Raw genomic sequence first — 26,649 nt, forward strand, 5'->3', positions numbered from 1 at the left:
GGCCTTGCCCTACAGCTTGTCACTTCCCTCCTGCCTGTCTCTGAAGGAACTGACTTTAGGCTTGGATGATATTTACTTACACTGCACCCACTTTATTTATTTATGCATTCTTAGGTGTGTGAGCGGGTGTCCATGCTCATGAATAAATATAAATAGTACATGGCCTGAAATTCTTTGGCTTTTGGGTATTACTCTTATGTATGTGCAGGCACATGTGTGCACAGGCCAGAGGTAAATGTGGTGTCTTCCTCTATCTTTCTCCACCTTATTTTCTGAAACAGAATCTCTCAACTGAATCTAGAGCTCACCCAATCAGGATGGCTGGTCCCCAGCTCCCGTCAACCCCAAAGACCATTCCTTTCTGAGTATATCACAGGGTCCCTGTCCAGGCGTCAGCACCCAGATCAGAGGCGAAATTTACTAGGGTTTTAATCAAGATTAATATGTATTTATTGTTGAACCCACCACTTTTAAAGGTATAAGGGCATGGCTCTTAATTAACAACCAGGAAGATAAAAGTCTACCTTTTGCTCCTTGAGTGCAAGAACACATGGATTTCAACCTAAATAAACTCAGAAAAAAAAAGGTGTTTTTATTGGCTTTAAAAAAAAAAAAAAAGAATCACCTGACCTACTACAGCAATTCAGAATATCATTTTTCATATCAATAAACAAAAGCCCAAACTATATCATCATCATCATGAATTTATTTAAAATCACTGCCTTGCACAGTTACACAGCTCTTTATTTTCTGATCTGAAAAGCTTCACTGCCATTCCACGTAGTCAAAGCAAAATGGTATGGAGGGACTGGGCTGTACCATAGATAGATGGCTTCAGCCTGGTCCTTTCTGAAGAGCAGCAAAGAGCACCAGCACTGCATGGTGCTGCCCCCATGTGGCCAGGAAGCTTTAATGCAGTTGTTATGTTACCTGAGTAACAAAATTGGCTCTTAGAAACAAAATTTAATTTGGGGTAGGGGGTGAGTCGAAAATATTTATTCAAGCCAGCAGTGGTGGCACATCCCTTTAATACTAGCACCCAGGAGGCAGACAAAGACTTATCTCTGAATTTGAGGCCAGCCTGGGTGAGTTCCCGGGTGGCCAGGGCTACACAGAAAAACTGTCTCAAGAAAGCAAAAAAACAAAAACAAAAAAAAAACCAAACAAATAAAAATAAAAATGAATTGAATATAAAAATATCAATATAAACATTTTACTGGTTGCTCATTCTTTGCAGCTCTTGATGAAGAGGGCATCGAGCAATGGTGGGAGGTCTGGATGGTGTGATCAGATGGATCTGGATGCCAGCCATGACTCTGTAGGATGCAGGGAGGCGCTGTGGTAAGCCACTTCAGGTGTCACTTTCTTCATGTGTGCGATGGGAGTAATAACATTTCCCACTTTATAGTGCTAAAGCAATTGAATAAGCTGACAGTCTATACACAGCAAGAGTCAGTAAATGTTTAATTACGAACATTATTGTCAATAAATATTCTTTCCTACTAGTAGGTTTTAAGCATTTTCTTAGCTGAATGGATATTAGTAGCATGTGGATACATATGTTGAGTATATGCCGTGTGTGTGTGTGTGTGTGTGTGTGTGTGTGTGTGTGTGTGTGTGTGTGTGTGTATTAGGGCACAGAAAAGAGAGCCCTTCCCCAGAGTCTCTGATGGGGAAGTTTTGGGCAGGGCTCAGGAATCTGCATTTCCAGCAGCTCCCCAGATGTTGCTGACCTGGAGCTGAGGTGCTGAGAATGTCAGCTGTCGAGGGGCAGCCCTGTTCTTTAATCAGAATTACACTGCTCTATGGGTTCTGAGTGTAAGTGCCTGGTTCAAACCCCAGGACTGCCACTTGCTGTTCCTGATCTCAGCCTTTCTTTCTCAGTGTGTGAGCATGTGCATGTGTATATGCAGCCAGGCATGTGTGAAAGCTGAAAGTCAGCCTCGGACTATTTCTCAGGAGCCATCCACTCTGTTTTGTGAGGCAGCATCTCTCTACTGGAACAGGGGATCACTGATGACACTAGGCCGCCAGTGAGCTCCTGGGACCCAGTATCTCTGCTTCCTCAATGCATACAGGAAATGAATGCATACACTGCTGCTGTGCCCTGCACTGCCACCAGGCCCTGCACTGCCACCAGGCCCTGCACTGCCATTATATCCATTTTTCACCTGGGTGCTGCAGTTTGGACTGAGTTCCTTATACAAGCATTTTACTGACTGAGTTCTCTCAGCTCCGTGTTAGTTAATTCTGAGCCCCATCTTGGGAGAAACATGTACCTGGGGAGAGGCTCTTCTGAAGGTCCATGTGGTGGGAAAGAACAGTTCTAAGCCTTGCTTTATTAGCCACAGTCCGGGGTTTCAGCTCCTCTAGTCTAATCAGCAGGTACTCAGCCTCTGCAGCTCTAAGTTTGCTGGAAAAATGGTAACACATAAGCTCAGAGATCTGCCAGGAGACTCCAAAGAAACAAAGCGGGTGGCATATTGTCTGGCATATTGTGGGGACTCGTCTGATGCTCACTTTTTCCTCTTCTCTAGGCTCCAAAAACTCCATCTCTCCAGGATTGATCACTTAATCCTTTACCCAGCTAAGTTCCAGGTCTCTGTCTTCTTTCTTCCTCTGATTAGAGAATGTTGACAAACGCCACAGATCCGCCCCCCCCCCCCGCCCCCAACCACAAGGAGCAAGTGAAAGTGAGGCAGCCCGTGTGCAGAAGAAAGACAGCGGCTAATGTCCACAAAGTGTCACCCTGGCTACAACACAGTGAGTCCTCTAACTGTTGGGGTTAAACAACTCTGGTACCAAAATAGACCTTACAAACTAAGGAGACTCACACAGACAAGTTAAAAGGTTAAATGTTACCAGTGAAATCCCAAGCCACTCATTTTTAGGCATGGCCATTTTTGCTTAATTACTGAGTTAATGACATCCATTGAGCACCAATTAGCTCCTGGAGACTTACACAGGAGAGTGAGGTTCAGTCCCTACTCTCTTGAGGCTTCTAAAGAGGAGACCCACAGTGTGAATCTATCCTGTGGCACCTTGAGATGAGGGCACACAACAGGCACAGGCTTCATTGGTTGGGAGCCTATAGGTTTTTGATTCAGAGTGAGTCACAGATGGCGTCCTAAACAGTGTGGTACTGTGTTGAGCTCGTAAGACAATGGATTCATTCATTCACAAGCACTTTTTAATGCTCACTGTATACCAAAGAAGAGGGATGCCTCAGTGAACACTCAGACCAAACACTCCACTGAGCACTGTTACAAAAATCTGCAAGTGAGGGCTGAAGAGATGGCTCAACAGTTAAGAACATTTGTTGCTATTGCAGAGGACTCAGGTTTGATTCCTAACCCCACCTAATGGTTCATAAGGACGCATAGCCCTAGTTCCAAAGAATCCGACACACACCCCTTTCTGACCTCTGTGGGCACCACACACTCATGTAGTGCACAGATATACATGCAAGCGAAACACTCATACACATAAAAAGATTCTGCAAGTGCACATTCATTTGGGATGCCATAGCAAGGGGTGTGCAACTTCATCACTGTGGATAACAACAGTCGATACAACAAGTGTATGGGGGTTAGAGCAATGAGCACAGCGGCTTGGGGCCCAAGGAGAATCCTGAGGGAGGAAGCCAGTGTTTGCTCATCGAATGTGTCAGAGCCAGGGAACACTCCCCGTTACCCAGCTGTGCTGATTCTCATTTCGTTTCTCCACTTAGAGATGATCCATCCTTAAGGTCACCCTGCAGGTGGGAAAAAGGGGCGACATAGGAGAGGAGGTGTCATGCCCTGTCTGCAGAAGGCCACCTGGCTCTAGGCAAGTTCCATGGGTGGATTTCAGGAAGTTCCAAATTATGTGTATATCTTGGAAGGAAGGAACGATCCCTGCATCACTTTTTCAAGTCTATGGGTATATCAAGTTCTTACAAAGGGCTCCAAGCAAGTATGGTAAGAATACCCACTGATCAAGATACCAACTCAAGGATGGGGTATACCAATGAGGGATGGGGTAGGGAGTTTGCATGCCTGTGATCACAGCACTTGAAAGGCAGAGGCAGGAAGATCTGGGGTTCAAGGCTAATCCAGGCTACATGAGACCTTGTCTCAAAACACTGGAGGGATGTCTGGCATGGTGGTACACACTTTTAATCCCAGCACTCAGCAGGCTGAGGCAGATGGATCTCTGTGAATCTGAGGCCAGCCTGGTCTACATAGTGAGTTCTAGGATAGCTTGAGCTACATAGTAAAATGCTGCAAAAAAAAAAAAAAAAAATCCAAAACAAACACAAAAAACCCACAGCCACCACCACCACCAAAAAGAAAACAACAACATACACACAAACACAAACAACAACAACAAATACTGTAGGGAAAACAAAAAATGTCACTAGCTGGTATCTAGGAAAATTGTTAAGTGGTTTTGCTGAAAGCTAGGACCTCAGGAGTACACAGAAGAAATGACACAGGAAGTAGACACTAAGAATGAGCCGCGTAACCTGTGGGGGCCCTAGCTAGAGGTGCAGGTGAGAGGTCCCAGAGCCCAGAGTGGAATACAGGAACAGTGTACAATACAACCCTCCTTGTCTGTGTCTGACACCTCAGCAACAGCTCCACACAAGGGCAGGCAGAGCTGACCGAGGAATTAAGGCCCTCTTTCTCCTATGCGGATGCTTGGCACAAAAGAGAAACACGCTAGGCTTCCACGTGGAAATGGCTTTAACAGGAGAGAAAGATGAGGCCCAGGGAGTTGGCAGAGTGCTTCAGGGATGACCAGTGATGTCCACAGGACAGGGGACTGGGATTCAAGCTTGTATTGCTAGATCCCAAGAGTATGGTTATTCTGGCTCCTGCCCTAGTCACATAGATCAGCCTTGTTTACTGTCTGGAGATTTTAATCCCTAAGGTTGGAGTCAGGTGGAAAGGAGTGCATATGAATATGAATATGAAGGACTTTTAAAATATCTACTAGCTCAAAGAGGGCCAGAACAATGCCATGTAAAGTATATTTGTTCTATTTGATCTCTGTTCTGTTGCTTTCTCAAGAGTTAAGAAAGTGGGGAGGGGGGGAAGGAAGGGGTGAAATAGACTCATCCTCTGGCTGGTCAAGGCTGTGCAGACCTGTAATCCCAGCACTTGACCCAGGGGGATTACAAGTCCAAGATCAGCCTGAGCTACACAGTGACTCCTTGTCTCCTTGTCTTAAACAACACAATGAAACCAACCGGCACTTTGCTTTGCTTTTCATACCATTACTGAGAGATGGCAGCAGCTCCGGTTTCTATTCTGAGCCAGATCTTTTGATTGTCTAGTAATCAAAAGGCCTTCACACAACACAACCTTCACAACACCGCCTGAAAAGGCACCGACGGTTCAAGTTCAAATACCCTGGTGGGATGTGGCCTCTATTGTTGGGATGTCACCAGCCTACAGCGGTTACTCCAGGCTGGAATGAATGCAGACCACGGTCACCATGGACATGCTCACAAATGAAATCAGGCTTTGTTACTGCTTAGAAACAGCAAAATGCTTTCCAACTCCAGGATGTTGTGGGTTCTGTGGGGACAGGTGTCTGGGGGCTCCCTTGAGTGGCGTTTGACCCAGTTTCCCTCTTGAAGGAAAAAGTCATTGGACTGGTGAATTATTCATCCACCACGGCAGTGACCTTGGCCAGGGAGGCCCCGGAACACATTCAGCAACAGCCTCAGAAAACATTATCAGCCGCTTCTGCTGCCTCCGCAGACCGTCTGCAATGTTATGAGTACTCAGGCAGAAAACACCACTCAGGGGCCCTCTGGGACAACTGGGCCCACTAGTGCCGTTTATTTAAGATTTCCTCTTCCTGTTTCTCAGAGCAAGACACCCCTACTGTGAAAGTTTGGGCTACACTCACATTTGTCAGGCCTATCTACGAAGGTCACGTTCATGAAGCATGTATACTGTGCTGCTGAAGCATTCATGCCGTGCCGCTTGGCGAGGGTGATGCACCATGGGAATATCTCCAGTATCCATCCTCAAGCCCACATGCTCACCCACTACTATCTATGGCACTGGAAGGCGGTTCCTAGTCTGGGTCAATTCTGCCTATACACTATTGAAGGGCCTAGCCCGAGGTGACTGTTGCTAAGGTGCTGAGTGGGTTGAACATCAGGAACAAGCCATTGAAACTTAAAAGACCGAGCCAGAACGCCAACTTGTTAATTTATGCAGAGTAATGCAAGTGCCACTCTGGCTCAACGCAAGCACAGGCTGACGAGAAAGTTTGCTTTCCATTACAGATCCACTCTGGTTTCTGATCGGCGGCTCACAGTAAGCTGAGCAACAGAGGTGCATGCAGAGGTGCCTGTGCCGGCATTTAAATGGCCAGAATCTTGGAGATTCTCCCCTGGTGTCAGAGACAGGCCTCTGGGGTGTGATGGGGTATAACATACTTGATTGTATTAATCATTGCCTGTCCAGGAACCAGCCTGGCAACAAGCCCTATTTCTAATTAATAGAAAATCTGAACAGAGGAATGCTCAACTTAAGATATGAAACATGTTTAAAAAATGTTCGTGGAATACAGTGTGTGTGTGTGTTTAAGCACAAACTTGTAGGTATATTACAAAGTTCATCATCTTATTGGCAGAGATAGTTTATTAGAGGCATATGCTGTGCCACTTACAGATCACAGTCCAGGTTTATAACATTCAGCAAAATATGTTCTTATACCACCAACTCAGGTGCTGCACTTCTTGTTTTCCAAATGAGAGGCAGAGGCACAGAGCACACAGCTGAACTGTCTGAGGTTACACAGTAAGCAAGCAGCCGAGCTTCGACTTTCACGGGGTGTGCAGTGTCACGATCGGGATTCCACAGGACAGGAAACCGGCACCGTGAAACTGAACAAGGGACAACACAAGGAGCAGAGGCAGCCCAAGGGCAGCCTCTACCATTCTGTGCTTGGCATTTGCTGTTCTAGAAAGAGAAATATTCAACCCTTTGGATCTCTGCATGCCCACTGCCCAGAGAAGCACTGGGTACATGCAGTACAGTCAATAGGTATTGTTGAGTGAAGAGGACCCACAGGCTTCATGTAAAACACACAGAAGGAACATGGCAAGAATAAGTAGACCTGGTTGGGGGTCGGGGACCTCTACTCTCTGCCTGTACCCTCACTGTGCTCATCACCCTTCGTTTCCCTGCTTGCATCATTGGAGGGAAGCCATTGCCCCTGCAGGTGCTGTAGAGGATGAAATTGGTGTAGCTCTAAGCAGAGGCCCAGTACTAACTATATACAAGAAGGAAGAACAGTGATGTCCACTGGGTCAACTCTGAAGCCAAATATAAACCCTAGAGCTCCCTATTTAATTCCCAAGTGACACAGGACCAGTTACTGAGCTGCCCTGTGCCTCTGTTCCTGACACTGACATAGGCAGTACTTCTGCTCTAAGGAACACTAAGAATTTGAAGACTCCTGCCAAACATATAAAGTACCGTAGATGATGTAGGGGCGTGCTCAGTGTGCTTTTACTAGCATTAGCTTCAAATAACTGATGAATGAGCCTCACCAGCTGGCATCTCGGTCATCTAAGAGGACTCATTCAGCCGGCGACATGGCCTGTAATCGGGGATTAAATGTAATGTTCAACTCCGAGAGCCCATTTGCAGATGAGAAGGGCGGCTCGTTCCACAGGCAGTCACTGCTCAATTCCCAACAGCATCCTCACCTGACTCTTTAGGACAGTGGTCCTCAACTTTCCTAATGCGGTGACCCTTTAATAGAAGTTCCTCAGGTTGTAGTGACCACCCCCCCAGCCATAAAATTATTTTTTGTTGCTACTTCATTGGAGATTTACCAAGGGGGTCTTGATCCACAGGTTGAGAACTACTGCTTTAGCCACGTCATCTGCAATAGCCGGTGGGCTCTAAAAACAGGTCTGGAAATTGGAACTCATAAGGGAAAAGCCCTGGGACACTATGGCAGAGGGGCATCCTGAGTTCTCCCTGTATCTGGAGTCCTTTAAGTGAGCATCTACTGGATTCCTGGTCTACACACTGGGTACCCGGAGTCCTGCCCTGCAACTGAGCCCCCAAGCACTGCATAGGTTCAATTCAATGGGAAATGGACCACTCACTGTTCTAATGACACTTCATCCACGGTCCCCATGGTTAGTACTGACGGGGAAGCTCACGCTGCAAGGCTCCACTCACCAGTGGACACTGAACAAGTTTTGGGAGAGGACAATTTAAACAATTCCTGCTCACCCAAGCCATATGGGCCAAGTCTAGAACTCAACAGCACTTTGTTTAACTGTTCAAGATTGAAAAGCTTCTCCAGAAGCCAAAATGCACATCAGTATGGCGCTAAGACAGAAAGGGATATTGATGTATTTGTTTGTTTGTTCATTTTTGCAGTAGGAACTATGGCCTCATGCATGCTAAATATTCCCTACCACTTTGCTATACTCTTGACCCCAAAGAGACTTCCTAAACCCAACACCTGTCTGTAGGAAGCTGCTGTTAGCTGCGCAGTTGCTAGGCAGATAGGCATGCCTTAGCCACTGCGCAACAGCCAATCAAAAAGTGAATACGTCACTCTAGACTGCACTTAAGCGGGGGACCCCTCCTCAGCTCTCTCTCTCTGTCTCTGTCTCTCTGTCTCTCTCTCTGACTCTGACTCACTGTCTCTCGCTCTCTCTGACTCTGGCGCTCTCTCTCTCTCTCTCTCTCTCTCCCTTCCTTCCTTCCGCGTCTCTCCACGCTTCTCCACATGGGTGATAAAGATTAAAAGCCTCGTTTACAGTAACTACCTGTTCTCTGCGTCTCGTGATTTCTCCGCGGACGCAAAAGCGCCAGGGGGGCGCGTTAGACCTGTCGATCTGATTTAGACTAGACAGATTTACCTGTCAAGTCTCCTTAGACAGAGTCCCAGGCAGAACTCTTCCCACCCAAACTCCACTTCATTCCAAGGCCCAGAAGGACAGCTCGGAGGTACCATGGAGTACCATCAAAAGTCCTGTTGTAAAACTGATCACAGAGATGTCTGAGATGCCCAAGCCCTGGTGGTGGCAATGAATGTCAGTGCTCCCCCTCCTTCCTCAAAGCTGCAGTAGGAGCCTGTGTAAGGGGAGGCCAAGACGCTCGCCTCCCGGAGTCCTGCTGTTGTTCCTGCAGATGTACACCTGATCCCCGTGTACCTGGGAAGCCATTCTCACTCCCCATAAGCGTGAGCATACCTCAGTTTTGTCCCCGAAGGAGGCAAGTTCTTGCTTCCACACGGCTGATTTACACTACAGATTATGTTTCGGCTGCAGAGCTGCGGAGGCTATTCTCTGAGTAGAGTAAAGCCACAACGTGTGTCAGAGCCCAGCACGTGAAGTGGAATGTTTTATTTTGCCAGGGAAAGCAGGGTGGCCACTCGAGCTCTAAGAGAGATGCTGAGCCAGAGGAAAGGAACAGAGAGGTCCTGGAACCAAGAGAGATAGGCCACCTCCATCCTCATCCCCTTGCAAAGGAATGAATGAATGGCATGGTCAGACCTAGGGTACTCTGGCAAGAGGGGGACCTTGCATAGTTCATCTTCAAACAGCAAGTGTATTTGTAATACAGAAAAAAAATGCAACACTACAAGCAAGACTACTGTTATTATTTTAGCCAATGTTTTACATGCTTCCTAGGAAGTGTCCCTGAGGCAATTTAGAACCTATTTGATCTTCTACCCTGGAATGTGCTCTGGAAGGTGATTCTACCACAAATGGTGCCCACCCCCAGAGCGGGGGGCGGGGGGGAAAGGAGAGCGGGGAAGTTTGAATAAAGTCCCTTCTTTGAACAGCTCAAGTGCAAAAGCCTCTAATACCTGGTAGGGCACAGACCCCATTTTCAAGTTCCTAACTTATGTGCAAGCTGTGAATGGGAACTGTAAGTGAGCCAACAGTCCCTATGTCCCCTGCTGAAGTGCAGCCAAGTGATGCTTGGTCTTCTGGTCCAGCTCTCACACTTAAAACAAGTGTTCTCTCCTGGTCCACCCAGTGCTTTAACCTCTTGCTTGTGATCTTCCTAGGTAAAACAGTCCTCACAGGGTTTGTGGGGTGATGGCTCCATCAACAGTGTCCACTTACAAGTCTAAGGACCCAGCTAAGAGCTTAGGTGTGGCGGTGAACATCTGTAATCCTAGTGTTTAGGAAGCAGATCCCTGGTTGTGCACTGTTCATCCAGCCTAGCCTTATTGGTGAGCTTCATTTAACAAGAGACTGTGTCTCACAAAACCAAGAGGAGAGACACTTAGGAAGATACCTGATGTTAAGCTCTGGCCTGCACACATATATGCATACACATTATATCTGCATATAACATATATATAAGGATGTCTGGATATATACATATATTTGCACACAACACACACACACAAACACACACACAGACACACACACACACACACACACACACACACACACACACACACACACACACAAAACAATAGTCAAATGCTCCCAAGCCCAAGAACGTGTGCTAGACATGTAGTTCAGACAAGGGGTCAATGCTGATAGTGACGTGTTCAACATCAGTGAATCAATAATGCATGCTAATAAGGTGAAACTCATAAAGCAAGGCTGTCTATTGATCTCAATGCAAACGTGACCATGGGCCTGATCCGCCTGCAAGGCTTCTGCACTCACTAATTCAGTGTTGAGAGCCACTTCTTGGAGGATGAGAACTGTTGGTTCACCGGGGAAGCGTGCAGGATCATGGGGTGGTGGGAGTGCAGAGGTCTTAACTAGTCTCACGCTTTCTAGAGATCCATGAGTGCATGTGTAGGGGAAGGTGTCCTTTGACAAGATCAGGGGACGTGAAGCCTAGGCTCTTGCTCAGGTGTTGCTGTGAACAGTGATCTTCAGCATGTCATCCGAGTTAGTGAAGGCTGGTCTCCTCACCTGACAGAAGACAGACAGTAGGAAAAGGGAAGAGAAGGATCTGGGGTAAAGGGTGTTTCTAGCTGTAAAATGCCTCCCAAGTCTCTTGCCCTACCGCCATCTGCTCTGAGCACTCCTTCACACTGGGCAGACCCCTCATCCACCAGGCATGGCCGTTTGGGTCTCCCAGTCTTTCCATTTTCTCAACTCGTGCTGTTCAATGTTCAATGTTCCCGTTTCACGAGGCCCTTGATTTCTGAAAGCTACAGACCCTCTGGGCACTCGGCAGCTCTCTCCCGCATTTTGCTTTCCTTCATAGCTAGTCCTTTTATTTAATTGGCTTAGCCTGAACCTGTGAGTTTCGTGGTTGGCCCTGCCCCCCCTCAGCTGGTGGGTAAAGGACATGAAGGGGTCTGAAGTGCAGCGTGCTCAGCCCCTCAGCACACAGCCTGACTGCAGCGAAGGTTAGGTGAGCTCACGCATAGGAAGCCGGACTTACAGCAATTCCTAGCCCTCGGTAACTTTTAGCCATAATTAGTGCCAGTCCCAAGACTCATGTTAATTTTTATTATTGCTCTTCAAGAAAGGTTTTGTTGTGCCACTCATCAAAAACAATTAAATATCTGTAACTTTTTACAAAGTGACTGAAATAAACTCAGAGGGTTCATAGCATGTGAAGACCTACAAAGACCTCAATTAAAAGCACGGCTGTTCCCAGCCCCAAGGTGCACTTACGAGCCATTTAGTCCTCAAAGCTGACTCTGAGAGAGCTACTCTCTACTCACTCAGGAAAACCATTTAACCACCGCATGGAGCCCTGAACACAGGGCTCTGGGGATCCCAGAACCTGACTGTCTCATTTCACAGTTGAGTAAACCCGAGTCCCGAGAGCATGCCAGGGTTGCCATGAAGAAGCGTGGGTATCTGCTTTGTGAGTGACGGGCATGGCAGGGCAGCGAGGGGTGGAAGGCTGTTCCGAAAGGCATGCTTGTCAGCACCAACCTCTCACCAAAATGCTCACAGCCTCAGTCCCGTCCTATGCCCTACAAAGATGAGCTCAGCTCAGAACCACGGCGTTTTAAGAATTTGTATATAGATTAGATATATTGAATTCTGAGTAGAAATACATGAATTTACAAGTGAAAAGTTTACTGGACATAGTGTTAATCCCAGCACCCTGGAGACAGAGATAGATGGATCTTTGTGAGTTCAAGGCCAGCTTTCTTGGCAAGTAAGATGCTTGCTCCATGCTACAGAAGGAGAGAACCAACTTCTGCAGTCCTCTGGCTGGTACCCACACCAACTACACCCCTCCCAGGCATACACATAATTAACATAATTAAAAAATGTACTTTTTAAAAAGGTAAACTCTATTTGCGAAGTAGTATTTCATAGTAGAAGCAAGACAGCTTCTACTATGTAGTATTGGTTGGAACTTGTTACTTCCATGTTGGGGACGGGAGTTCTGCCAGCTGAGTGGGCCTGGGTGGATCTACCCACTGGCAGCCTTCTCTAACCCATCTCTCCACTTCTCTGAACCACGATCCAGCGTTCGTTCACTCAGGAGCTCCGGTCCTCAAGGTCTAGACTGAGTTGACCTCAGCTATTCTCACGATCTTGTTTTCAGAGCTAAACTCAAGACCCTTTCTTATATACTCTTTGCTTGGTCAACAGGGCCCATCAAAGGCAGAGGACTTGCCCAAGGTCTCACAGACATAAACTATTCAGATAGGTGAGTGGTGGCATCTGCCTATTCTCACTAATTCCCGTTATTATTTACAGCCACCCCACATGTCAGGGGAGGCCTCGGTCCCCACAGCACGTTGTTAACTGACATATCTTAGCCAGGATTTGATAGCCGCTCATTTTTTCTTCCAATCAGAAGTGTCCAGAGGAAAATCATCAGAAAACTGAGATGACATAAATCCTATGAATTGTAAGGAGAGTGGAGATAGGCAAGAAAAGCCTCCTCGGGGGCGTGTGAGATGGTACCTTATGGTATCTGGGTGTGGAGAAAATGACAACCAGGCTGGCCACCTCTACAGGGTCACAAGTAAGTGGGATGGGATTACAGGGAGAATCTGAGCAGCAGAAATGCTGAACTCTGAAACAACAACAACAACAACAACAACAACCACAACAACAGCCACAACCCAGATAGTAGCCAAGGACTATAGGCATGGTATAAAACCAGGATGGCAGCTTAGCTCTCCCAGGGGGACTTCCTTGTACCAATGGTGTCAGTGGGGCCAGTATCTGAATCTAGGTTTTCATCTCAGCGCTCAGAGCTGTGGTCATCACAGGAACCCCTCCTTCTTCCCTTCTCCTTTTTTCCTTCCTTTCTTCTCCCTCCTCCCTACCTGCAGGGTCTTGTTGTACCACCTAGCCTAGCCTGGGATTTGCAATCCCCCTGCCTCTACCTCCAAACTGCTGGGTTATGGAAGTATACCACCATGCCCAGCCAACCCACCTCAGTTTCCAAATCACTTTGTGGAGATTATCCACCCCAAGGGAGAAGAAGACAGGATATTCAGAAGCAATGAAGAGGCCACAGGTACACATGAATGCCTTTCAGGACTCAGCACGTATGAACAAGGCAATGTGCCTAGTGCTAGCCGACTTACCCTTGCACAGGTCTAAGTAACTGGCCAAAGCAGTCTCTTCATCTAGTGCCTCGTGGGCTGTGGATTGATCCAAAGCACTGGCTATGCTCAGAAAGATGAACAGACAGACAGACAGACAGATAGACAGACCCAAATGCTGGTCACATATGCACATGTGAGCACATACACACACACAGTGCTGGTTATACATGAACATGTGTGTACATGTAAGCTTTTCATAGAGAGAGGTTCATTATAGAGTTCGGAGGAATAGGGAGGTATTATCAAAACATGCTCACACACCAGCTAAATGCCTCGGCCTCCATGTCGGCTTATCTTTAAGGTTAACATTTTATTACGTTACAAAGACAAACAAAAAATTGGGGGAAAATGTTTTATAAGTGTTTCACTACTTATCACAGCCTGTTTTGTCAGCAGAAAGCATGTTTTAATGTTGTTGTGGCAAGCCAGAGTTTACCACAGTCCCTCATCTTTGGCAGATCTTATCACCCTGGATCATTGTCAATGGTGGGAAAGACTGCAGAGCAAGGAGTACACAGCCGGGCAATCTTAGGATCATTCATAGTATTGGTATTCAGGTAGAACTGGGATTTTTGGTTTTTGTTTTGTTTTTTTAAAAAGTTATAGAGGTCAGTGGTAGAGCATGATCCAGCATGACCAAAGGCCTCAGTTCAATCCCCAGCATCCCAAAGTAACAAATCAACAACGATCCTGCCCTCAGCCCCCTAGTCTAAAGCCACTGTGTTAAGACCAAATCTTCCCCACCAGGCTTTTGGAGGCTCGGCTCAGCTTTAAGCAGGAAACGAATGTCTGTGTTTTGATTTTGGGTGTCTCTTTCCCGCTCCTGCTGCACTAACCAGAGACTCTGGATTGATGATGTTTTAACAAGTGAGCTTCAGCATGAAGGACGGGGAGGGTAATCTACTCTGTATAAAGTGAACACTCGCTCACACACAGACACTAAATGCAAATGGTCACACAATGCTTGCAGGCTTGCTGCATCACACCAGCAAACAGCCAGGACCACTAACACACAGGAAGCTCTTTACCCGTCATCACGGACTCCTGCCTGTCTGGAGGATTAGAACTCTGTGTACAATTGGTATATAAGCAAGGCCTTCCTATGTTTTCACTGAAGTCAGTGTACACCACACGTCTCCTCTCCCATTCATGCTGTGCACCGTACTCTAAGACACATGGTAAAGTCCAACTGCTTAAACCATCAGCTCAGGCTCAGAGACTTTGTGTATGTGACACCTTAGAGATGGTAGAGACTGGCCGGCCACAGAGCTGGACAAAGTACCTCCAGGGACTTTATCTACACAATAGTCCAAACAGCTAACCACCACAAATGACAAAACTGTTGGGAACTGTCACATCTGCTTATTTTCTAGGAAGGGCTCAGGAGATAATACGATTTTATGTTGCCTCTAGACATAGCCTATCGGTCTCCACGCTAATGCCGGGAGGTCTCCAGGCTATGATCAGCATTACTTCATCTTACAGATGAGAAAGCTGAAGAAGCCCAGAGAAGTTAAACACCTTGCCCTATGTCACATGGAGTGCCATCAGCTGATCAGACTGGGTCTAGAACTTAGGTATTCCAGCTCCTATCCCATATTTCTTTCTGTCAGTGTAGCATACTAGGGACGGAAATCCTGGCTGTATTTCTGCCCTCCTTCTTGCTGTCTACTTGAGTATGCCAGCCATACACACAACAGAATATCACCATATAGTCCTAGTTTGCCTAGAATTTTCTATATAGACTACACATGTAGCAATCCTCCTGCCTCTGCTCTAGTGTTTATAGGGACTATAGGCATGTACCATACCACCTGGCTTCCTCTGAATGTCTAAGACTGCCTTATGACCAAAAGTGAACTTGGGCCTACGGTATGGAACTCCCGCCACTGCAGTCCTTTAGAGAACCAGAGGAGTGAACCAAGCACCCGCTTTCAGGGCAAGCCTGCACTTGCACCAAGAAAGGACAGTTGATGTGCTGTACCCCCAGCAACCAGATTGTTGGGGTCCCTGTGGCTAAAACTGAGAGAATGCACCTCTTGGGCTTGTGGGAGATCAAGGCAGGTGAGACTCACAGCAGTGCCAACAGCAGAGGGGAGGTGAAGCAAGGGTTAGCTGGAGATCTGGTTAGCAATGTGTTGGTTCAATGGCTGAGCGTGTTTTTAATAAAGAAGTCTTTCGTTTAAGGCAGTGGCTCTCACCTTCCTATTGCTGCCACCCTTTAACACAGTTCCTCAGGTTGTAGTGACCCCCAACCATAAAGTTATTTTCATTGCTACCCCATAACTATAATTTTGCTACTGTTATGAATCGTAATGTCAACACCCATGTTTTCTGGTGGTCTTAGGTGAGAATCTTAGGTCTTAGGTTGAGAATTACTGACCTAAGGGTCTCTCAAAGTCAACTGAAATCTGCATGGTAACTGTTTGTAGCAGCTACTTTTGGCTTGCTGTGACCACGGTACCTAACACAAACAACTTAAGAGGTGGTGGTTTCAGAGGTTTCAGTCCTTGGGGGAGGGAGTACATGGCAGTGGAAGCTCATGGCAGAGGCTCCTCATGTGGCAAACAGGAAGCAGAAAGAACAGGGTACGAACTGAAGGCTGGGCTGCAACCATCAAAGGTCCTTTCCAAGTGACCTACGACCACCAGGCAGGCTTCGCCTCCCAAAGACCCCCTCAGCCTACCAGCACTGGCGGCGGTTATACTTTCAGCTCATTTCATGTTCTCCACAAATGGAGAAAAGCATGGGCCTGTGGGGGACATTTCAGATCAAATCCTTAACCCTGTCACTGTGAAACAATGCCATTATGGTTTCTCACATATTACCAGGCTTTCCTCCTGAGCCTGATGGGTCATGTACCAATGTATACACACTTGCCATTGAATAAGCAAATGCCCAGTGACCAGCTGCTGCAGACAATGGCTGAAAGCCCTCACTCCTGGTGCCAGTACAGAGATGGGAAATACAGAAGCCGGCTGCCGATATGATTTCCTTACAGATATCTGAGCTGGAGGCAGAGGGTGAGCTGAGACCCTATTTTTCACTGCTGGGCTGAAGGGCCTCAGACTCGGAGAATCTTTTAAATAGGAGTGTGGGGCTGTAGAGAAGGAGAAACGGCTTGGGTGGAAACAGCCTGGTCGTGGACTCATCTTCATTGTCCTATTTTTTAAAAAAAGCCATCATTTTATTAACTGCAAATAAATGTCTTCATTACTACTAAAACACCGTTACCTGGCAACCAGACCAAGGGAACAAGACCAGAGATGTGTTGCATCTTTTGTGGGGAGCCATCTGCATCCTGGGGATGCTCCCTGAAGAGCCCAGCCCTGCTGGATGAAGGAACTACAGTTTTATCTGCTTAAGGCTCCGAATTTCTCAGAGTGTCCATCACCCAAAGTTCCCTCCCAGAATCCTATGGGGCTGGGTTCAAACACCTGCTGGTCCACTCTCTACATTGTCACCAGTGCACTGTTAGCAGCTATGACTCACCCTGATTCCTACAGAGCCCCTTCAGGGAAGAGGGCAAGCCTGTCTGTCTTTAGTTAGCCAGTTCAGGCATCTGCCACCAGGCCTAGCCACTAATAGTTGATAATGACATCTCTTGTCCCAGCAGCATCCTTTAGAATTCAGAGACTCACCCTTGGCAACCGGTTCCTGGATGACTCACTTGGATAAGGGCAGTGACCAGAAATTAACAGGGGGGGAAAGAAGCTGGGCTTCTGCCAGGACTTCAGTATTATACCCGGCCATGTTGGCAAATAAAGGGCAAGGAAACAGTTTTAGAAATAAAAAAACCTGTCCCCTGGGCTAAGAGGGAGATGAGCTCTAGTCAACCATGTGGCTTGTCAGCACTGCTGTGGGCTGGGGGAGTTGGGGTGTGGGGAGGTGGACCAGACCATGCAGGGATAGGCTGGGCAGCCTGGCTTTGTACATTGGTGTTCTGTGGCCAACTACGTCCAAGCAGAGCACTGGGCTCGTCCTTCCTGGGGCTGAGACAAGAGCTTGCTAGTCCCTCCATGAATTCCCACCCAGAAGCCATGCCTCAGTGGCTACATCTCACTCGGCTAGGACTGAGCACATCTGTCAGTGGTTCCAGGGCCTGGCTTCTTGACTGAGTCGTGAAGATACGCACTCCCCTTGACTCTTTGAATGGCTGATGCCTGGGGATTTTGTTCTCTTTCAGAATTGGCTGTAATAAAGCTTCCCAGCATACACTCCCTGTATTGTGACCCTGCCATCTCCTCTCAAGAGTCCATTTCTCTACCTCTTGAATCAGAGGTCTATTTTGACAAACAGAAGATGGTGGTACCATTTCCAAGAAAAGCCTTCTCTCACCTGAGAGCCTTAGCTTCCTGTCTTTTTCCTGCCCAGTGATCTCTACTGCTAAAAGCCCAAGCAATTCGAGGTGGCCCTGGAGGATGGGGCAGCACAAGAAGCAGATCCTTCATGTCTTGCTGCCTGCTAGTGGATCCTGGAGGAACTGCACTGCTGTGTCTCTGAATTCTGCACAACGAAGTCACAAGGAAAATGAAACAGTTTCCAGCTACCAAGTTTTGGAGCAGTTTGTTATGTAATACAGACGATGTGATCCCAAAGCCACACAGCTAATAAGAAGCAGATCACGATCTTGAACCTAGGCAGACCAGGACCAGCTAGAGTCTATGTCTTAACAATCACACTAAATACTAAGTATGTTTGTTCTTCTGGCAGTAAGTACTCAACAACTGGTTGTTTGTTTGTTTGTTTTCACCCAGTTAATGAATCAACCATGCAAATCAAATCCAAGAGCCTCTCATAGTTCAGAATTCCTGAAAAAACTAAATCGTTTTCAGTGGCACAAACTACATGCAGCTATAAAATCCCACAGAAACGCTAAGGCATGATAATGAATTTGCTGCAGACCAGAAATAGATCTGAATGAGAGAAGACACTCCCTGCGATTTCCTGTTTATCTCTTAGGGTTAATCTAGTGAATTACTAGCTAATAGAATTACTTCATGGAAATTTATGCTAATAGGAACCAAGGGAAGGCTCAGATAAATAAATCTCAAGAGAAATATCAGAACCTCGTGCTCATATCTCATTTGTTTGAGAGTTCCTCTGTCAAGCATACTCTGCTCTGACTTGCATCACTCCTTCCTTTCTTTCTCCATGTGGAGCAGGGTGCAGCAAGAGCAGGACACAAGCAAAGCTCTCCTAATGTCCAGTGCCTGGATAATAAAACGGCGGTGTGACCAAGCACTAACTGCAAACGGACATAAGCAAAGGAAGGTACTGCAGTGATGGACCACGCTGACGTCCCTGCAGAAGACATAGCAAAAGCATGTCTTATTTTGACTTAAGTTTCAAACTCAACAGTGTCACCTACACAGCGTTCTCTGTAGGCCTGCCACATCTGCATCTGTGTAGATGCAGCTCCTAGACTCGGCAGTGTGATCCTTTGTCCTACCCCAGGACAATCATACCAAACTTGCCAAGGCCAGCAACCCACAATGCAATGGGACACAGGAGTCCAGAAGAGGGTGAAACATCCATCTTTAGGCAATGAGGTCTCAGTTCCAAAACTCATGTCCACCCCTGGCAACTCTGCTACCTCAACCCTATCTAGCCAGACAGCCAAAGCAACCTCAAGCCCAAGGAAATAGTAGCCTGGAACATGTGGGCCTGAGACCTGCTTAGGTTTGGGAGTCATATGTATAGGGTTCAAGTCTTCTTATTTCCTCCAGCTACCAGGTGAGCACACCGTGAGATGAAATGGATTATTCAGCTCGTTCTAAGCATTGCCTTCTTATCTACAGTATGAGGAACTCATATGTTTGCAGGACAAGTTCATGGGCAGAGTGTAGGGCCATGAAAGGGAAGCCAGGACTATAGCATCCCTTTTCTCGACTCGGACATAACCAGTTCATCTCTAATTGCTGTGGACCAGAGCTGCTCCATTTCATATGCAATCTTATAACTCCTCAGAACCAGGTGGTGCTTCTAATACGAGGTGTGTTCATCTAGCAGACGAGGAATCTGAGACCCAAAGAATCGGGTGCTTTCGAAAACAGAATCTTGTTTCCTTTACTATGAGTTCAAAGACCAATGCCCCCAAAGCCACTCTTCGCAAATGCCACAAAAATGACTTAGTATAAGCTACAAAGATACTAGCAAAGATAGAGTCTCAGGAGGCGCACGTTCAATGTTGTCTTTGCTACTAATTGTATAACCCTAGGACTCACTTTAAAAAAATCTTTAAAATCACTTAAATTTTAAATTCAACGATTCTAAAGGAAATGTCATTTTCTTTAAAGGTGTAATCCCAATATTTTCCAGCAGGTGGCACAAAATCTCCTTCACAGAAACCTGAGCAGTTACAACAAAGGATGGAAAAGAATTAGTGTATTATTTTTCAAAGCGTTAACTTTTCTACGATTTGACTTTATTTTGATGTTAATAATGAATTTTGTCAGCAATGAACCATCCGTCATGGGAGGACTAAACATGAGATTTCACAACAAGAAAGTGGGCTGGGTGGGCACAGGAAAGACTGTAAATAATGGGGTCTGTTAGAACTTCTTCCTACCTGGCCATCACAGTACAAGGAGTCATTTTGTAATTATCTGTGAAAGGCCTGGGTGTGGAGGGATATTTAAAACATTTTCTTCTCTGATAAAAGTCAGCGAAGAGAGAAAGAAATAATTGCAGAGAGTTGTTTAAGTGTCATGGCAGACACTTCTGCATTTATAGAGACCTCTAGGGACAAAACTTAAGTGGCTTTTGTGAATTATATCCTAGAATGGAGAGGGGACAGTAGAAGAAAACTGAACATCAGGAAGAAATGATTACTTAAGAGTTTTAATCGTTCCATAAGTAAAGCTGATGACACTCAGTGGCGGAGGGTACACTTAACATGCTTGTGACTGTGGGGTGAATCTCCTACACAGGAAGGGAGGGAGGGAGGCAGGGAGGCGAAGGAAGATGAGAAATTTAATACTAGAAAGTAACAGTTCGTATGCAATAAAACTAAGACAAATAAATAAAAACCCAGCAAAGCCTGGGGTGATCCGGAATGTGAGAAGTGGGGTCTATAATATTACTGATGGGGCTGTATGTTATCATAGGCTTTCTGAAAGCAATTTCACAGTAAGTGACAGAGCCATAAGACTGATGGCCTTTGACCTGGCAGGATTGGTTTTAGCAACCTCTGCCAGAACAGTAATTGGAAAGGGAAAAGAGTCACCCATTTTGAGGAAGCTATATGTCTGCTCTGCAGTGTTTAGAACAAGCCTGATGGTGCCACTGCCTAAATGGGGGTTGGAGGACGCTGCTGCTGCTGCTGCTTAAACAGCAACAATGATGGCAATGGTGAAATTAACAGGGACAAACCTGAGAACGGCTCACAGCCATAGATGAAATAACGTCCGAAGTGCTCCTTACCTGCACAGAGAATCCTTGGATGTCAGGGCAGAGGAAGGATATTAGTGAGAGACTGACTGTTTAACGGTGCTATGGTTATGAAGATGTTAATATTAACGGTGAGGGGCATGTGGGGACTGCAGCTGAGGAACTTTTCAGTGAATCCGTAATTACTTCAAAATAATAGGTGTAAGAATTACATACGAGGCCACACGCAGATCCCCACGATCATAACATGTATTTCATGTCGAAAACAATAGGAAGGCTCAGACCTGTTTATGAGTTATAGACGCACTTGCCCTTTGGGGGCACTGTGCATGTGTGGCCATGTGCACTTGTGTGCATGCTGCCATCTCTGTGTACAGGGTTCACAAGGCAACTGACCTTCAAGATTCGTTGAAGATAAGTGGGGTTTCAAAGATGTCTAGCACTTTTTTTCCCCCCAAGACAGGGTTTCTCTGTGTGGCTCTGGCTATCCTGGAACTCATTTTGTAGACCAGGCTGGCCTTGGATACAGAGAGACACTGCTTCCCCTGTGCTGAGATTAAAGGTGTGCACCACCACTCAGCCAATTATTCTTATCTTCCTAGCATGTAAACTTTGTATATATGATAAGGAAGACTTTTCCTTTTTTAATTTAAATTTATGTGTGAGAGAAAATATTTGCTTCTTGTTTAGGTGTGCCATGGAGGCCAAAGTGGGCATCAGGTCCCTGACAGCTAAAGTTATAGGCATTTTGAAACCAAACTCAGGCCCTCTGAAAGAGCTGCGTGTGCTCTAACCACTGAGCCACCTCTCCAGCCCCAGGGAGACATTTTCATAGGGCTCTTTTGCATAACCAATCACTCTTTATGGACTATATAACACAGAATTAAGCAGCTTTTCGAGTATATGTGCTTGTTCGTGTTTGTGTGTGTGTGTCCTTATTTGGGAGACAAGTACCCTGATTTCCAGCAAACTGAAAGCTAATTTTCTTGTTTTTACAAAGGAGGTTGAACATCTGGAAACTCTAGGCCACTTCACACTTAGTGGCTCCGGGTCTCCAGGCACACAGGAGCACAGAAGTGGAAGAGAGACAGGGTTCTTCCAAACTGGCTTCATTAGTGTCAGTTTTAAACTTGTTGACTTCTTCAAAATTCGCTAAAAGAATATGTTGGCTTTTGATATATGTTGTAATTCTGGGCGGCTTCCCTAGGTCCATTTCCATGGAGGGCTGGCTCACACCCTGAGGGACTGGCTAGAATACAGCATCCTCTGTGCCCTCCCAGCCGTTCATGAGGGTGAACTAACCTGTACAGACACCATCAGTACCAGGTTCTCTCACTACAGCCTCAGCCTGCATCTAAGCTACATTGAGGTCATCCTGCTGAGGCGTGGTCTGCAAGAACCATCCAATCCACTGGAAGAACTTGGAGTTCAGCCCTATTTCATGCAAGGGTCACACCATCCCAGTCCTTCATTAACCCTTCGTTAGTTTACTTGTAATGAACGATGTCTACTTATTTTACCCTGTGCTTCCAAAACAGAACGCTATATTGTTGGCAAGACCCAAACTCCTCTGTATCTACTCAGAATGTGGCGGAGGACTCTGATCACAGAATTTGGTGTAGCCCCCTAAAAGACTTCTGCTTGAGAACTTTCTTGTAGTCGCTCTAGTGCTGAGACTCAGGTATTTAACTTCCTAGCCCTCAGTGTCCTCATCTGCACTCTGGTCTGTGCTAGACAGACCAAACAACTTAGTATGAGGAGTGTGTCATCAGAAGAAGGCCTCTAGGACTATGCCCCTCAAAACGCTGGAACCTCATCAACACTGCACTGATTGTATCTCAAAGCACAAGAAAAGTAGTAAGTACACAGGCTATAAGAAACAGGAAGGCCAGTGTACACCGTGATTACTATAAAGGTACCAAAGACCCCCCTCCCCATCCCTTTCTTCTCATAGTGAGTTTCTATGTCACGAGGAAACTTCTGGATCAAGGGTGGAACAGGAAAATTTTGAAGCAGGTTTAAGTTTACAGATGTCGTTTCAAGTCTCTGATTTGACCCTCTTAAGGATATGCCCCCCCCCCCCCCACATAGTCTTCAACGTGGATAACATGCTGATAACCATGTGGATGTGAACATCCCTTTCATCACCTAACCCACAGAGCCCCGTGGCGGGGCAGCACAGTGTTCTGTTACATTTTGGCTGTTTCTTCTTTTCCCTCTCTGAGCTGACTGAGAACTGGCGCTTGGGCCACTGCCCGGCATGGAGAGAGTTTTGCACTGCATCTTGCTAGTCCAGGGAAGGGATCAAACTTCAAACCCAACTTAGTACACTGAACAAAAAGATGCAGGTCGTCTTGATGGTTACACAAATACCTCAGACCTAAAACTGGAACAGGAGATCTCTTAAAGTGCCAGAGCGACAAAGAGAGAAAGGGTTGTTACTTAGTAACAGCTCAGAGCTGATGGTTACTTAGTAATTGGCTCAGGGGTGATGGTTTCTTTAAAAGGGGGAGGGGCCATTAGCCAAAGCCTTCACTCTGCTGTGAGAAAACAAGCTAGATGCTGAAGTCTTTCTTACAAACCTTGGCTTCTGGGTCACTGTTGATACTACAAGAGTCATCGTCATCAGCATGAGGGGCGTTTCTAGAAAGAAGAACATAAAACTGGTGTTAGAATTCTGTTGCAGACACTAGATTGCAGAAGCCATCCCTTTTGGCACCCCCTCCTACCTGAGTTTCAAGGATGCATAGCGTAGCGTTGCTCCTTCAAACTCTTTTAAACTGGGGTCTGGGTTAACTGTGGCTGCGTGCAAATCCTAGAGGGAAACAGATCCTGTTAGGGTACAGCGGAGAGGCCCATTACCCTGTCTCAAATACCAAAGGGGAGAGAAAGCCCCCAGCAAGAGGCGGAGAGTGGGGAGTGAATGAAGTTAGGCAGAAAATGGCATGCAAAGGCTGCTGTGTGATGGTGTGGCTCACAAGCTCTGGCTCTTACAAGACAACAGGGGGCCTGGGGCACACCAGCTCGAAGCCACTCACAATGGGAGACATCAGTAAATAAATAAGTAAATATAAACAGACCACGTGAGTGTGAGCAGCTGGGTCAAGAAGACCTGCCACTCAGCCCCTGCAGAACGCATGACATTCACCAAGAAGAAAAAGAAGCAACCACAGCCATGCAGAAAGGAACAAAAAAAATATTAAATGATCTAAAATCTGACAATATACTTGCCTTCCAAATGTCACTATTAATCTTTCCCCCATTCAGAACAGCAAAATCACTCCATGGCTGTTTCTAGACATGTAATTATTCACATAGAAAAAAAAAAGCACATCGATTTAAAAAAAAAAAAAGGAAAAGAAAAGAAAACACAAGGGGGGAAAAACACAAGACACTGTTGTTAGCATTGATATTCACAGGACGGGTTAGGGCACAGATTAAATCTAATGGTAACTTGTCAGCACACCCTCTCTAAGATACATCATTATTTGACCAGGACAGGGCGGAGATGGCAATTATCCACCAAAGTAAGCGGCCCAACTGTATTAGACCACAAGTATCAGCACTTGTGTCCTAAGTGTGGTTCTGGAAGCAAACCATATACATTCACAGTCCCCGGCCTACACAATTCCACAGACGCCCACCACCCTGGCCGCACACAGGTTTTCTAGAGATAGAAGTGGAATTAGGGGTGTCAGTACGCTGGCTTGGAAACAGGGGGAGGATGCTCATATCTAAGAGCACAAAAGTCTGGGGTCAAGTTATTGTTACTTCAGGTAGGACGGGGAATGACGGGAAAAGAGGCTTAGTCAGGAGCACAGGCTGACACCAGCATTCTGGTGAGATTCACTCCACATAATGGAAAAGAGCCTCACACAACCTAATGCAAACCACCAAGTCATGAAGTGCTCTGCTTCTGTGCCACGCACGTCCGTCCAGAGTTCACACCTGGCAGGGCAGTCATTTCCTAGACGGTTACAGGCCACAGCACGAGCCTCACCGCGCTCTCGCCACGGCTCTCCACGTGGACGTGACGCTTTCTCATTCCTTCTTTTTCCTACTGTGCCAAGGGGATACTCAAATATTTTTATAGATTTATGGAACCAAATGAAACTGAAAGGTAGTTTTGTAAATCTCTCCTCAGATGAGACATCAACAGTGGACAGTTTTTGACTTAAGAAACTTCTCAACTGAAGTGCATTGAAAATGAGCGGGGGAAGAGCGGCCCAGAACTTATGGTCAGGCCGCTGAGGTTTTCACTGAGAGTAAATTAACCTCAGGCTAAACGGCCCCCGGAAAGGTGTGCTGACTAACTCTGCTCACATCCACTGTCAACACAATGGCTTTCTTTTGGGGGCGGGTAGGGCTCTGAACCCATACTCAAATACAGAAGAATTCAGATCACCACACTGATTTTGAAAAATAATCTCCCCTAACGACTCTAAGAACAGGAACGCTGCCCATCTTAACTGTTTACTTGATATCCCTCAAAGTGTGTTCAGTCTCCACTGAGAAGCATAACTTGGAGGAACTGTGATCAGCAAGGCAGGGAACCTGAGATGGAGCAGGCTCTCATGTATGTGTGTTTTCTGGGAAAAGCCATTAAGTTTTCCTCCTATTTTAAACATATATTTTAAACTTTATTTTGTGCATGTGTGTCTATATATGTGCACCAGATGCATGCATGAGCCTGCGGAGATCAGGAAGAGGCACCAGATCCACCTGCAGATACAGGTGACTGTAAGCTGCTACAAGGGTGCTGGAAACCAATCCCAGGTGCCTCCTTCCAAGAGCTGGAAGCTCTCTTACAAGCTGGGCCATCTCACAGCCCCACTGTTCCTGTTCTCAGAGGGACCAGCAGTGGACAGGCGTAGTCACTACTCTGGAACTATAGAAAACGCTCCTTGAGAAAGCAAGCGGCAAATGCAAAAGAAAACATGAAGCTGTGAGTTTCTTTTCCAAGCAAGTCCCCACAACTGAGCACGAGGACCCTGGCTGCTAGGTGGGGGCCACTTCCATGCTTCCTTTAGGTTGAACTTTGAAAAGGGGCATCAGCTGAGGAACTGAAGAAAGCCAGGAAGACCATGTCTGTGTAGAGAAACACCAAAGGAAAAGGAAGGATGAGAGATGAGAAGAGAAGCATGGGAGGGTGCAAAAAGGGAGGAAGGGAGACGGAAAAAGAGGAAGAAAAAAGGGAGGAAGAAATAAGGAAGAAAGAAAGAGGAAGAAGGAAAGGAAGGAAGGAAGGAAGAAAGGAAGGAAGGAAGGAAGGAAGGAAGGAAGGAAAGAAGGAAGGAAGAAAGAAAGGAAATAAGTAAGTAAGTAAGTAGGTAGGTAGGGGTGATATCTAAAAAACAGACACCTGAAATCAGAAATTATCCAACAGGGACTCTGCTGGGACGTGGGGGGGTGGGGGGGTGGAGGGGGTGGAAAAATATTCTAAATGGAGCTTTCAGAAAAACTTTAGAATTTAATTAAAACATGCCTCTGTGGGGGTGCCAAATTTTATGCCTTTTGATACACTTGCTCTCTGGACAGAGGAGTCTCTGTAAGGGGACACTGGCTACACTTCTAGGCCTGCACAGCTCTTGAGCTGTGGAGTCAGCTGGCAAGTTCCCAGCTCACCTACGTTTATATAAACGAAAGCCTTAACGACTGACTTTGGAGCCTGACTTTGGAGCCGCTAACACCAGTGAGTGCTTACTGCAGAGC

General features: G+C 46.4%; 1 protein-coding gene across 14 annotated transcripts in view; it reads right to left on the reverse strand.

Moving 5' to 3' along the window:
* The window catches only part of Apbb2 (amyloid beta precursor protein binding family B member 2), a 333,238-nt gene that overhangs the window by 69,765 nt on the left and 236,824 nt on the right, over window positions 1-26,649 (reverse strand). For 10 of the 14 annotated variants that reach the window (XM_076938580.1, XM_076938574.1, XM_076938577.1 and 7 more), the window contains 3 exons: window positions 24,169-24,231; window positions 23,667-23,752; window positions 23,520-23,580 (listed from right to left, as the gene is read on the reverse strand). In XM_076938580.1, the coding sequence (XP_076794695.1) occupies window positions 23,520-23,580; window positions 23,667-23,752; window positions 24,169-24,231 (210 nt within the window). The remainder of the gene's footprint in view (window positions 1-23,519; window positions 23,581-23,666; window positions 23,753-24,168; window positions 24,232-26,649) is intronic. The other 4 variants (XM_034509338.2, XM_034509340.2, XM_034509337.2 and 1 more) reach the window with 1 other exon arrangement.

The sequence above is a fragment of the Arvicanthis niloticus genome, chromosome 7 (genome assembly GCF_011762505.2).
Source record: "Arvicanthis niloticus isolate mArvNil1 chromosome 7, mArvNil1.pat.X, whole genome shotgun sequence".
Taxonomy (NCBI): Eukaryota; Metazoa; Chordata; class Mammalia; order Rodentia; family Muridae; genus Arvicanthis; species Arvicanthis niloticus.